The 14,486-nt window shown below is 52.6% G+C and overlaps 1 protein-coding gene across 3 annotated transcripts in view; it reads right to left on the reverse strand.

Moving 5' to 3' along the window:
• The window catches only part of RASA3 (RAS p21 protein activator 3), a 108,572-nt gene that overhangs the window by 53,605 nt on the left and 40,481 nt on the right, over positions 1-14,486 (reverse strand). For all 3 annotated transcript variants that reach the window (XM_072761129.1, XM_072761130.1, XM_072761131.1), the window contains exon 2: positions 7,403-7,520. In XM_072761129.1, the coding sequence (XP_072617230.1) occupies positions 7,403-7,520 (118 nt within the window). The remainder of the gene's footprint in view (positions 1-7,402; positions 7,521-14,486) is intronic.

Here is a 14,486-nt window from a genome sequence, read left to right on the forward strand (position 1 = left end):
CACTCCCCTACCAACACCGTGTCTTACCAACATTTAAAGTCTCGGCTAATCTGATGGCAAACAAGCCTCCTGCTTTCACTGGCAAAGTTGAAGTCACTGGTGCAGTTCTGAGTAGGGCACTTCAGTTGCAACGCCTGGGGCCCGTGTTCTATTACTGCCCACCTTCTCATGTCCATTGAGAACTTTCTAATGTGTGTCCCAGACTGGAAGATACATAACTGATACCCAGCATGTAAGAAATATCTTTTTATCTGGAACAGCACAATTTGTTAATAATATGTCATCAACCAGCAAGGACAGGCACGTGGTCCAGCAAAGTAGCAGAGTTCCTGCACTTGGGAGCAGACGCTGCCTGGGCAGCAGTGCCATCTTCAGGGCAGGAAGGTGGACATCACACGGACCCACAATGGTGCCCCTCCCCTGTGTGTCCTCCACCCCAGATCATCCAGACAACCCCATCCCCTTCCTGGTCAACAGTTAAGTTCACACTGGTCTCTTCACAGGCAGCAGGCTTGGAAGCATGTTCCCAAAGACAAGGGAAGCTAAAGGGTTCTCTCATGCCCACCCTTCCCCATGTACCCAACAAGACAGTATCTTCTTTCTGGTGAACTCAGAGAGGCTCCAGCCCCCAACTTCCCCCTCCTGCACATGAGCAGCTTAACCTGGGGTATCTGTCTGCACAGACCCCACTTTTCTGTCTGCACAGACCCCACTTTGTCCCCAGCCGAGGTCAGCAGCAGTCAGATGCATGACTCATGCCCCACATACTTGGCCCCACTTGCAGCCTGAGGGCTCCAGAACCCTCTTTCCAAATAAAGAAAAAAGCAGCCCAGAGGACTTGGCTCGCCTTAAATACTGCTATCTGACAGAAGGAAATTAACGTGTGCCGCAGCATCCACCCCCAAGGCTGGCCAGAGTGACAAGCTCTTTCCTTCTGTAATTACTGCGAGAAGCTCAAATGGGGTTTCACCAAATCCAGGGAAGTCTCACAAGGAGAAAAGAAAACACCTCCCACCAAACACAGAGTTGATCTGTAAGCAACTCCAACAAGGGAAATGGCCTGCCTTCCTCCCACTCCCCCCAGAGCCCAGATGTGCAGCCTCGAGGGTCAGACAGGGCCTCCTCTGGGACCCGTGGAGAAACCGCAGCCTTCTCCATGAGTCACTTCCCAGCATTTGCGCGAGGCCGGTGGTGCACCGCCCACACCCAGGCTGCTAGCCCTGCGGCCATGGGGCTTGTTCACAAGAAAACAGCTGTGCGCCTGGTTTTCTCTGGTTTCATGCTGTGTCGCAAATGCCCAAGTGCATTTCCCAACATCTGGGTGGAGGGGCGGAGGGGTGGACAGGCAGGGGGGCGGATGGGCGCAGAGGGGGGCGGACAGGCAGAGGGGCAGGGGGGCAAGGGGGCGGAGGGGCGGAGGGGGGTGGACGGGCAGGCTGCCTGAGCTGCTCCAGATTGGGGGTAGCTGGAGAGGCTGCGTGCCCAAGAACAAGCAGCCCCACTAGGACTATTCCTGCCTCAAGGTGGAAGCTGTAGATGTGCCACAGAGAAGGCCAGGCTGAGGGTAGAGCCTCCAGAAGCCGTGGGTGCAGGCTCCCAGAGCGACTCAGGTCCAGCCCACAGCCCAACAGGACCTGGATGCCAGGCAGGCAGGATGGGTTTTCCAAAAAGGGCACCAGCCCATCTCCACACAGCTCAGAATTCAGCTGATAAAATGTGGCTAAATCACTAAATAAAAGCTGGATTAATTTTTCATTATAGCAAATACTATTGAAATGTCCATAGGAGAAGAACAAGAAATACCAAGGAAGCTGTGTGTGGGCACGGCCCACAGGGACCACTGAGCCCGAAGCATCCGTGTGTCCATGTGCAGCAGGTGGGCTCAGAAAGGAGCCCCAGAGACACAGGCCTCTGTTGCCAGTTACCTCCACAGGCTCTCAGAGCATGAAGAAAACCTGGTTTCTCACTTCCCTCAAACCTTCTTTAAAGCCCTGTGTGACCTGGCTCCCCAGCACCCGAGAGCCTTCACCACAGAGCCTTGCCCTTCCAATGAGATGTGGCACCTGCCTGGGAGGCAGGATACTCGGCCTCTGTGCTGAACGCCAACTCCAACTCATGTCACAACCCGACCTGCTCACAGCAGCCCCAGGGAGGGGCTGCTCCCCGACAGAAAGCCACTCTGATCCCACAAAGGACAGTATGAAGATATGCATCTTGCACTCTTGCAGCGGGGACAGGAGGGATGTAGCTAAGCCTCCGCCAGGAAGGGGAGAATCTGAGGTGGGATCACAGAGTTTGTCCCCATGTTGGGCAGAAGTTCCTGCCTGGGCGCTGCCCACAAGTCACCTGGACCAGTCACTGCCTGCACTGGAGGGCGCAGGTCTGGGGTGCTGGCCATGAAGCACTGATGAGTCCACGATGGCCACTGCAGACCACAAGGACAGTGAGGACATTTGAGAGGGTGGCCTGACAGGCAGGGCCAGAGGAGCCCCAGCTCAGCATCCGGCAGGCACAGCACTAGGCAGGAACACACTCAGAGCTGCCCACACTCTTCCCAAAGCACCAGGATTGGGATTCTTCCTAGAGCACTAGGGGACCATGGAGAGACAGATCCCCACCTGGAGCACCCCCGAGAGCTGGGGGGATGGGTCCCCGCTTAGAGCATCCTGGAATGCTGGGGGACAGGTCCCTGCCTAGAGCACCCTAAGATTGTGAGGCATGAATTCACCTATTCCAGCGGGCAAGGATTGTCTGGGCCTAAAGCCTGCATTTATGTCCAAAAGACTTCTTTTAAATTTAACTGGAGAAATTAGAGATAAAAGTAAATGTTAGGAGAAACTGTTATGTGTTCATAAATCAAACATAACAGCTTCATAAATCAGTGTTTGCTCATCAACAGCTTGGTTTTTATTAGAAACTTCCAAGAAACTGAAATCTATCTTCCCAAACCACAGACTCCTTGCTGTCCCTTTCAGGGTCTAGGCCCAGATGGCTTCTCCCCTAGGACTATGGGGCCCCGAGGACGGGGGCATCCTTGTTGGGGCAGGTCCTGGCACGCTGTAGGGCTGGCTTCTGAGCAACCATCAGCTTCCAGAGTGAGCAGAAAGGCACTGTCACGTCACAGACCCACTCGCACCCTCAACTCCAGATTGGAAGTGCACACCCACCCTGCCTGGGAGCGACCTTTCCTCAGGGAACGTTTTCAGCAAGAACGACAGGATGTGGGCGCTATAATCATGCCCCTGTCCATAAACATGGTGATGAGCTAGCTCCTCCTCACTTTCCTGCAGAAAGTGGTTATTTTACTGTCTAACTTTTAATTTTATGTAAAAAAGCAAAACCAAAAACATACTAACAAAAGAACAAAAATACCCCCCATAATCCCACACCCCTCCGCCTGCCAAATAACCACACTGACATTTATGTCCACATATTCCAGGCCATTTTTGGAACAATCCCAATTTTTGAGCAAAAGGAACCCTACTGTGAATGCAGTCTGTGACCTGCCGTTAACAGCAGAGTGAGCATCATTCCGTGTGGACATGAGGAGGCACCAGAGCCTGGCCTCTGCGGGAAGACAAGAGGGGGCTGCAGGTCAGGTGGTCAGGCGATCCCCCCAGACGGCAACACACATGAAACCCGGTGAGAGGATGAAGGAGGCGGCTGCCCGTGGGGGGTCCCAGAGCAGCATCCCCACCCGTCAGAGTGGCTGCTGGAGAAGCTGACAGTCAGATCAGGAAGCCTGGGGCAGCTCCTCTCCAGGACAGGAGCTCTTCTTAACATTTTGTGGGGATTTTGTGGGAAAAGGTAGGCAATGCCCCCCTCACAATAAGCACATATGTTGACAGAAAAAAATGAAACCACTCTGAAATACTCTTGAGAATGAGTAGGCTAACCCAGCACTCAGGAAGTCTTGTTAACTTCTTTTGTGCATGGCACATGGGTAAGCCCCTTTTCCTGGACAGAATGGTGATTTCCTCCATGATGGAACCTTCCCCACCCCTGTTCCGGAAGCAGGAGGCAGACCCTCCTGGTGGGGTCCCAGAAGGCGCTCAGCAGATGCGCATGCCATCCAGTATGGGCAGCTGCCCTGAGCCCCGACCTTGCCAGCCCAGTGTCCTAGAGCCTCGGGTTTAAACAGGAGACAACGAGCTGCCACTGAGGTGCTGACACGATCAAGCCATGAAAGTTACATGTGAACAAAGTTCACTCTCAACGTCAGGGAAGTATTCTTCCTAGTAAAACAAGCTTTGCCCAAAACCACTTTTCTGGACCAGAGACAAGGCCAGGAGGAAAGAGCTTGCGCTCCCAAGTGTCCCACCCAACGAGTCTTCCATCAGCAGCAGGCCCCCAGCCCCGCTCTCCATATAGAGAGGAAGAACAGAACAAACTAGGGCCTTTCCCTACGGCATCTGCCAAGTGATCCCTAGTGAGTGCCAGGGACACTCGTGCCACGTGGTTGCCACCCAGGGGCCCCAGGGACAACCCTCTGCTGGCAAGAAGTTGGGGAGATGCACGTCCCCTTCTCTGCCACGCATCCTGTTGGCACCTCCCGCCACGTCTGAGGATGGCTTCAGGATGCCACTGAGCTGGAGGCTGACCCTGCCCAGGTGCCCGGCCAGGCCACCGAGCCCTCTAGCTCTGAGTTCAGAGACCAGCTGGAGGCTTTTTTCCACAGTGACTTCGCCAAATGGAACATCCAGCCTGAGAGGAAATGTTGAGGCCAGTGGGAACATGTCAGGGGAGGCAACAACCACTGACCCACCCACACAGGTGGCCCTCAGCATCGCCAGCATGGCTCCCTCTGTGCCCACTGCCTTCGTGCTGGCAGTCATCCTCAGAGCCTGGCTTTCCTCCTCGGGCCTCTACACTGGCAGAGGCCTCCATGTGGGGCTTCTGCTCCTGGGCTCTGCCCTCCAACCAAGGCCACTCGAGCCGGAATCTCACAATACCGCCTTTTTCCAGCTACCCTCGCCCAGGCTCCCACCCTCTTCCCCTCACCTCAGGAGTCCTTGTGAGACATGTGTGAACACTATTCTGTTCTGACCCCAAACCTCTCATCCTTCCCATTTCCTTCTGTATCTTCTCCTCAGAGATCACAGAGCAAGGTTCTTCCAAGCCTGGACCGAAGGGCACATTTGGATTTGCTTCCACTGGCACTTCATCGCTCAGTGTAATTATCAACCACTAGTCTAGGACTGCTGCAACCCATGTTCACGGACGGAGATTTGTGGGCCACAGACGGGGATTCAGGCCTGCAAACCCACAAGACAGCTAGTTTTTGGTTTCAGATAGTTGGCAGCAAGCAGTGGCAGCAATGTTCCTTGCTAACTTCTTTTACAGATGCGTTTATTTCCCTTTTTGCCTTCACACCATTGAGCAGAACGTTGGGGGTACCAGCCCACACGATCCACCAGTGTGAACACGGCTTTTGTTTCAATACCAAATGGCCTAATGCACCCACTTTTTTAAGTTCCTGCAGTGATTCCTTTGGAGTCTTTCTTTCCTGTCAGTTTTAATCTTCTTTTACAGCACCCCTCCTTGTCTGTATGTTAGTAAGTACTCAATCAACACTCACTGAGGGGCACCTGGTGGCTCAGTTCGTTCAGAGTCTGACTCTTGATTTCAGCTCGGGTCATGACCTCAGGATCGTGGGATTGGACTAGGCTCCAGGCTTAGCGAGGGTCTGCTCCAGATTCTCTCTCTGCCCCCCCCACCCTCACCCCCAACATATGTGCTCGTACGTGCTCTCTAAAACAAATACACAAATCTTAAAATGATAAATATTCGCTGAACTAATAAATAAACAAAAATAGCCAAGTTAATTAAAACTGTAAGGAGAGCATGAACATTCCACCAAGTCTGGACCACTACATCAGTTCACCTGATTCTGGCTATTTCTCAGATTTTCCGACAGGACAGTATTACCACATCATTATCTTCACTGATCTCTGAGCCTCTGTTTCCTGCTCCAGAAGCACATTTTCTAGGTCCGCCAAAGCCAGGAACCATGGTTTCTATTTCTAAACTTGTCTAAAATGTTTTGAAGACCGTGACCCCCGTTCACAACCTTGCCTAGAATAGAAATTCCCAAACAGACTCTTCCCAGAGGTCTAGGCTCAGCAGATCTGAGGAGGGCCGGGCTTCCCTGAAGCCACAGTCACCTTCTGACTTTGTGACCTGTGGGCTCCAGCTTCAACTGTGTAAACACAAGAAGGGTTTATGTTCCATCAGGGTAACAAAAGTGACCCAGGAGGTCACAGGAGCATCATCATCCCTGGCACCACCTCATCCTCAGCCACAAAGCCAGATTCCACTCCTGACATGTCTCAGGCTCCTCGTTTTCCTTCCACAGGCTGTTTCCGAGAATCTAGAGCACACGGAGCATGAACTACGACTGTGTGGCCTCCGGGGTAAGCCTCTGGGTGCTGGCAGCCACCATGCACATGGGGAATGACAGCAGTCCCCACATTTCAGGGGCACGAGACCTCTAACAATTCTGTAAAGATTGACTTTGGTCAGTGGTCTGAATGTGCTGTGCTGTGCTGTCTTAAAAGGAGTAATATGCAAGGATATAATTCATCTGCTAAAAATGTTCTCAAATCCAGAGCAGCTGTGTGCATGGACACACACAACCCACAATCCTAAACCTGAAGGTGGAGTCAGGGCTTTGTGGGGCCTTCCCCACTCTCTTAACTGCCCGGTGATACATGACTCACTCAGGACCCCACTAATAGCCTTGGCTGCTTCACCCGGCTGCAAACCACAGTCCCCTTGCCCTGCTAACCTCACATTTCTGGATCCATCCCCTGTGTAAAGTACTCTACCTGCAGGCCCTCCCACCCCTGGGGTGTGGCCTGGGGGCCTCACCCCAGGGAGCCTGGTAGAAAGGCACATTCTGGCCCACCCTCCACATCCTGGGCAGATGCCTGTGTCTCCACAAGCCCTTGGGTGACGAGTGCCCTTCATAGCTGATCCCACTGTCTGGCAAATTCCTCAATCTGAGGGCCCATTAGGTGCTGCTCCTTCTGCAGACCTCCTCTGGTCAGTGAACACGGTCCAGGACTCTTTCCTCACTGAGAATTTACCTCCACGCCCATCTCAGATGTGTCCCTCCTAGAACATTTAAAGGAAGGTGTTAAAAAACAAAACAAAACAAAACAAAACAAAAACCTTCCAAACATTCAGCTTCTCAAAGTGCTTGACTTGCACTGTGCATGGCACGGGCCTTGCTGCTCATGTGACTAGAAGGTGCCCACGTGTGCCCCAGGAGCAGGCACCTGGGAAAAGGGTCATTCCACTGCCAAGGTGGACACACCCCATGGACAGTGGCAAACAGCACCCATGTTCACAGTGCTCTCCACATGAGGAAAACTTATCAAGAAAGCTACACAGACATTACCAGAGCGACTTCTCCACGATTTTGGTCCTGAAAACTTCCTCCCGGTCAAGGTTCACGGTGCAGTAGCAATCTCGCATCTTGTTCGGCCCCGGATAAGTCGGAAGATTTTTGGCTTCACCTAAAAAGCAAATGTCAATACACCATCAAGTTAGCAGAACAGAATTATCTAGTTCCCTTGCTGATCACAGGCACATTTCCAAATAATGAACTTATTTCACAGCAATGCACCTGCTCTCCCTCTTGCACACTCCTAGCTCTTCATAATCCTGGTTCTCTGCCACCACAAGTTGAGATGCCACAGATGGTGCCACCCCTGGTATTGGAACACAAGCTAACATACAACCTCCAAAACCAACTGATAAAAGTAGGAATCCATCAGCCTACCAATTAGGATTATTTGTTTTGTTTTGTTCATACTAGCCCCCTTAATTTCTTTAATCTGCTAAATTAATTTCTTTAATGTTTAAATTATGGGATGATGCTTATACCCTAAAATTTATCATCTTAACCACCTTTAAGTGTAGAGTTTAGTAGCATTAAGCATATTTACACTGCTGTGCGACCAGTCTCTGCAACTTTCTCATCCTGCAAAACTGAAGCTCTGCCTTCACGAGACATGTCATCCCTGCCCCGCGCCGTGTGTCTGTGACCTGGCTCTTCTAGGTAACTCGGATGCGGGCTCATCAGTATTTGTCCTCCCAGGGATGCCCTCAAGGCCCACGGGTGTTGTAGCAGGTGTCAGGATCTTCCTCCCTGTCAAGACTGAGGATGGATTTGCTGCTTATCCATTCATTCCCTGGGTCGATTTTCATTCTGAATCTGATTTGACAGTTGGGGCAATAATTAGGGAGAAGGACTGTTTTTTATTGAGAAAACTATAAACTCCACCTGTTTGGGTTTTTTCCTAAGACTTTATTTATTTATTTGACGGAGAGAGAGAGAGAGAGAGCACAAGAAGCAGGGGGAGGGGGAGACTCTCCTCTGAGCAGGGAGCCCAATGCAGGACTCAATCCCCGGGCCGGGATCATGACCCGAGCCCCAGGCGCTCCTCCTGGTGTCTAAACTATGGAAGATTAGCCATCCAGTAGTAACTCCCAAGGGGACCCTGCTGCAGGTCAAAGGGCTCCCTCTCGCGGCCCCTCCCCACATGGAAGGACCTCAGGCAGCAGCATGCCCACGGCCCTGCAGGCCCTGCAGACAACACAACTCCGCGTGTGACCCTGGGTCTGTCTAGAGAGCATTATCAAAGCCGGGATCGAGCGTCGCCTACTGTGAGCTCACAACAAGCCGGAACAGCAGGCCCAACAGCCCCGTTCAGGCAGCTAGCCTCGCGGACGCCTGGGAGACATCTCCTCTGAGGAAGGAAAGCCTCGGACGCCCTCCTGCCTGTCAGAGGCCTCCGGTCCCTGCGTCTGGTGGGGACCCCCGCGGGCAGCCCAGGGCTCAGGAGATGGGGCAGTTCCCAGGGCCCAGTCCCATGCCAACAACAGCCTGGGCACAGCCGGTAACACCTGGAGCAGCACAAAGGACCAAACTGCCTCAGTCTTGTCAAAACGGAAGAAGCAACAGAAACCAACCCCGAACCAGAGCACGAGTTCCTCGGAGCTCAGCACCAGAACACCCGGCACACGCACCCTCTTCTGCGGAACTCCCATGGAAACAGACATTACAACGCACTTGGGGGAAGCCAGCTCATTTAAAAGGTGCCAGTTTGCGAGTGGGCACGCCAGGGCCTCCAGGAGGCAGGGTTAGCTCCATTTCTCTGAAGCTTTCTGGACTTGCATGTAATGTCAGTTACACAGCCCAGGGCAGTGCACGGGGTCCCTCCTGCCCGCAGCTGGGATGAGAGCCAACTGTCCAGGATGGCAAGGGCAGGAGGACACACTAGCTCTCCAAGGCTCCTCCAGCTCCAAGAAGCTTTTAATTAATCTATTTTTTAAAGATTTTTATTTATTTATTCATGAGAGACACAGAGAGAGAGAGAGAGAGGCAGAGACACAGGCAGAGGGAGAAGCAGGCTCCATGCAAGAGCCCAATGTGGGACTCGATCCCGGGACTCCAGGATCAGGCCCTAGGCCCAAGGCAGGCACTAAACCGCTGAGCCACCCAGGGATCCCCCAAGAAGCTTTTAATTTAAAAGAATCCAGAGGTTTTTTTTCTTTGGGGAGTCATCAAGGGCTCTTAGTGGTGAAGAGAGAGAAATAACGATGAATGTTTTCTTGTAGAGCCACCTCAACATTACAGTGTTCCAGACACACTATGTCCACACATGGAGCACGTGAAAACACGGCCAACCTGCTAAGATGCATGTGAATCTGAGTCAACCTCAAGTCAGGTGTTAAATGTCAAAAATGAGACTTTCAGAAGGCTCCTGGCAGATGGGAAAGGTCACGTGCACGTGCAGGCTGGGTGACCGTTCCACAGGCACCAGAGGGGATGGCAAGGTTCACCAACACATGCAGAGAGGCGGCAGGCGGTGAGGGCAAGAGGGCAGACACAGGGCTCCATCTGCCAAGCTGACCCAACAAGGCCATCACCGCACACCTGGCAGGCTCCAAACAAGCGCTTTCTGTCTTCCTTCCCGGTTCTGCTTTGGGAACTGACCACTTGTGCAGCATTCACAAATGTTTAACCTTAAATCAGCCCAACGTTGTGTACTTTCAGTTGACATCTTTATGATGGGAATCAGGGCTGACCATGCTGCCTTTCAGAATTTTTTTTGCAGCAAATGAGATGCTTAGCTGCAAGTTCCTGTGTTTCTTAAAAGGAGAAAAGAAACTTGTTTGAAAGTCTCATAGGAGATGATCGCTGGTGGAAAATAGAGAACTAGGGTTTTGTTCCTGTTTAGTCTCCAAAGAACCTCAGAACATGAGCAATAGTAGCTGACATTCCTCAAAGAGAGAAGGAAAAGATGAGACACCTGACACCGTGGACACGCAGTGTGAACACGGACTGGGCCGCATCCGCCCCACCCTGCTGGCCCCAGACACAAGCCCACTGGCGAGACGGCAGGGCCGCAGCGAGCTAGCACTGACAAGCCACGAGGACCAGGAGGGGGGCCCAGCGGGTGGCACCCCCAGCCACGTCCTCTGCCCCCTACAGTTGGGGGCCTCTCTGGACCAAAAAGGCTGAGAACGAGGGGTCATCCTGAGCCCCTGCCTGGGGCCCCACCGCAGGGCAGGGATGACATCCCAACTCTCAACTGTCCCACCCCAACCATCTTCCTCCATGCTGACTACTTACCCCAAAGGCCAGAGGTCATTTCCCTGCCTGGCTACATATTACGATGCCTTTCTGTCCCTGAGGAAAAGCATGTCCTTTCTCAGCACATGGAGACATTGACATAGGAGAGTAAAACTGTTCCAGTATACAGTAGGTGCTGAATTGTTGAGTGAATGGATGAATGAATCAATGACCACCAGGTAAAAGAAGGGTGAACATTGGTTTCATTTTAAGAACTAAATTAGGATCATTTTCACGAGTCTTTTTCCGACCAACTGTGTCTGGGGCATACACTCTGTACCCGCAACTGTGACAAGGGCAGAACGTCAGGACCCGGACTCCATCCCCAAGCACCTCATTTACCAACAGAAGTAAAGGCAGCCCTTAAAACATGGGGAACAAAAGACCTGGAAAGAGCAAACTCAGTTCCCACCTCAGGAACCAGGCACAGGGCCGGAAGCCCAAGGCTGATCCTGAGGCCACAGTCCTGAGCCTCCACGGGCAGCACTTCCCGGGCCACAAACCCCCAGAGAGGGAGCCCCCACAGGTGGACGCCCACACTTCGCTGCCGCCAGGGGTGCTCAGCCTCCTGAGGGGGCCCCTGCCCCATCAGGACACTCTGGGGTGCCCAGGAACGGGGCTGTGTGTGCCCTGAGAGACACTACAGGAGGTGCAGCCCCAACACCACAAACTCTGCGGTGGCTCTCAGCCACCTCCCCTCTGAAAGCCGGATCTTGTTTGCTTCCCTCCAGTACCCCAGCACGGAGGTTGCTGACCTCACACAAGCACCCAGCACACAGCACAGAGGCCGTTGACCTCGCACAAGCACCCAGCACACAGCACCCAGCATGGAGGCTGCCGACCTCACACAAGCACCCTGCACCCAGCACCCAGCATGGAGGCCGCCAACCTCGCACAAGCACTCAGCACACAGCACACAGCGTGGAGGTCACCGACCTCATGTAAGCACCTAGCATACAGCATGGAGGCCACTGACTTCTCACAAGCACCGAGCACACAGCACCCAGTACAGAGGCCGCTGACCTCACACATAGCACCCAGCACCCAGTTCAGAGGTCACTGACCCTGCACACAGTACCCAGCACAGAGGCCACTGACCTTGCACACAGCACCCAGCATGGAGGCCTCTCACCCCATGCACAGCACTCAGCAACACAGCATGGAGGCCGCTGACCCCATGCATAGCACCCAGTACAACCTCAGGAAGAGGGGCATGGAGGAGAGAGGAGAGGAGCCTGTGGATGAGAGCCCTACTGACAGTTCGCCCGTGAGCCTTGCGTGTTCTCTCTGGACATGCTCAGATGTACCATGTCCACACAGCGCTAGTGGGTCCACCCCAACTCGGGAGCTCCACTTGTGGAAGGCAACATCGTGGGAGAATTTACACAGTCACTCTGGCTCAGCACACTTACGTGGGTCCAGATCCTGGTAGCTAGCACAGCTTATCATAGCAACATAAGAGTCTATTTCCCCAAAAACATCACTTTCATGACTAAAATATTCTATTATCCTGAATATAGGTTTTTGAATATATTTTTTAATATGTTGCTATTTTATCACTTGATATTAAATAGAAAACTCCATAAAAACAGACAAAACTGGATTTCTAAGTCAAGTTATAAGCAGCTTCTCTTAGTGCAGACAAGAGTCAGCCTGAAAACTCCATGCTGAGTTGCCTGGATGCCTGCCTTCTCTGCATCCTGGGCGACCATGGCCAGGAAGAACTACTTAATACACATTTCAGATTTCTTCCAAGAGGTAATAGGGGTAGGTAAAACACAAGAGTAAAATCAAGCTGTTCATGGGGCGCCTGGGTGGCACAGTCAGTGAAGTGTCCAATTCTTGGTTTCGGGTCAGGTCATGATCTCAGGGTCATGGGATCAAGTCCCATGTTGGGCTCCATGCTCAGCAAGGGGTCTGCTTGGGATTCTCTTTCCTTCTGCTGCTTGTGACACATGCTTTTTCTCAAATAAAAAAATATATATCTTTAAAAAAAAAATAAAGCCGTTCATGTGGAAATTAAAAGTTCAAAATATAATGAAAAGGAAAATTATATCTATCCAGCCTCAACATATGCGAGTCAGTGATCAATTGAGCTCCAAGGTCCCTGGTAGCGAAGGTACAAGTGGAAACATGGTCAAACGCACACTTCTCAGAATTTACTTGAGAAAAAAGCACACCAACCCTCCAGGAGGACACACTGTTCTAGAGCAACCCTCTGCCAGCCTCATGCAGGAGGCAGGAGATGAGGGGCTGGGCATGTGCCTGTGTTCATGTGCCTGTGTACAGGAGGTTCAAAAGCATGCTTCCTGTGGCTACTACTTGCCCTGTCCATCCTGAGAAACAGGGGATGAATTATAAACGCTGTGAAGTCTCAGCAGAGGAGGTGGTGTGAACAAGGAGACTCTGCCTTCTGTGCCCCACCTGGCTGAGGCTAGAACTCCATACACTTACTGTGGGCGGCTTGCTGCGACCAGCATTTGCACTCCCAACATCTCATGGCCACGGCTCCTGGAGATGTCTAGATCTCTTCCCACATCCAGGGAAGGAGGCTGGTATGACCCCCGAGGATGATAGCAGAGCCAGCCACCAGTCCTCACTGGGATGCAGCAGAGATCCTCAGCCACACCTCCACCCTCCAGCTACAGCCTCCAGCCCCATGGCCCACTGGCTTGTCTCCTCCCTCCTCCCTGGGGAACTGGAGACATGACTGAGCCTCCTTCCTTTCTTCTCCAGCAGCTGAAACAGCCTGCTAGTCTGGCAAATAGTAGGCATCTTATAAATGTTTGCTCAAATTAACAGACCAGTAAATACAAGAATAAAATGACCACCTGGGTAGGGATTAAGGAGTCCTGATTATGCACTTCAGCTGTCAAAGACCTGCCAAACACCCAACAGACAGACAATGGTGGATTCCTCTCACTTCCTGCCACTGAGAGGCGAGCCCACTGTCTCCCCTTGGGGTCTGAGCCATCCAGTGGTGAGCAGGCAAGGACAGAGCCTGTGGATTCCACCTAGTCCAACCTGAGCCAACACATCAGAGCCAGATGGCCACTGCTGAAGAGACAGCACAAAGGTGCTCTGGGGGCTGCCCAACCACAGCATGACCTCCCTGCACCCCTGCAGACACACAACATGTGAGGCATGCACCTGGGGCCTGCAGCCCAGCCCAACCACCAGGTCTCCCATGGAGACCTCACGGTAGAGAGGGTTCACACAGCCACACCCAGGCCTCTTGCGGTCCCAAAGATGTGAGATACAAGCTGTTATTTCCCAGCCTTAATGCTCTGAGGAAAACAATACCAAGGCACACACAGTGTCCTCAGGATCAGGAGCTCCTGCATTAGCAGAAAAAGAGACTTTCCTTTTCCTTCTCTTGCAGGAAGACTGGAGGGACCATTACTCAGATTATCTGCAGGTTATCCTGAAGGCTGGACCAGCCAGAGCCACTAGTGGTCATGAGCGTCCCTCTCTGAGCAGTCACTCCAGCGGGAAAGGACCGCAGAGTAGGCCCACCATGGTGAACTGTGCTGGCTGCTCCAACTGCTATTCGTATTGTTCTCAACAGACCAACAGACTCAAGCAAAGACAACTGATGCCCTGAATGAGGGTCCCTAGCCCCCAGGGGGCCTGCTGGGATTCTCTGTGCCTGAACTGCACCAGACAAGGGCTGTGCTCCCACCAGTTCTACACTCATGGCCTTGCTGGCCATTAGCCTTTCCGTGACCTTGCGGTTACCCACCAGGGAAAAGTGCTGCTGCCCTGACTGTCATGTCCATTTGTCAGGAAGCCGTAATATTCTGAGCCTGGGAGTGGGAGACACTTTCCCACCATCAGCCAC

This window comes from Vulpes vulpes, chromosome 6 (assembly GCF_048418805.1).
Source record: "Vulpes vulpes isolate BD-2025 chromosome 6, VulVul3, whole genome shotgun sequence".
NCBI classification, from domain to species: domain Eukaryota; kingdom Metazoa; phylum Chordata; class Mammalia; order Carnivora; family Canidae; genus Vulpes; species Vulpes vulpes.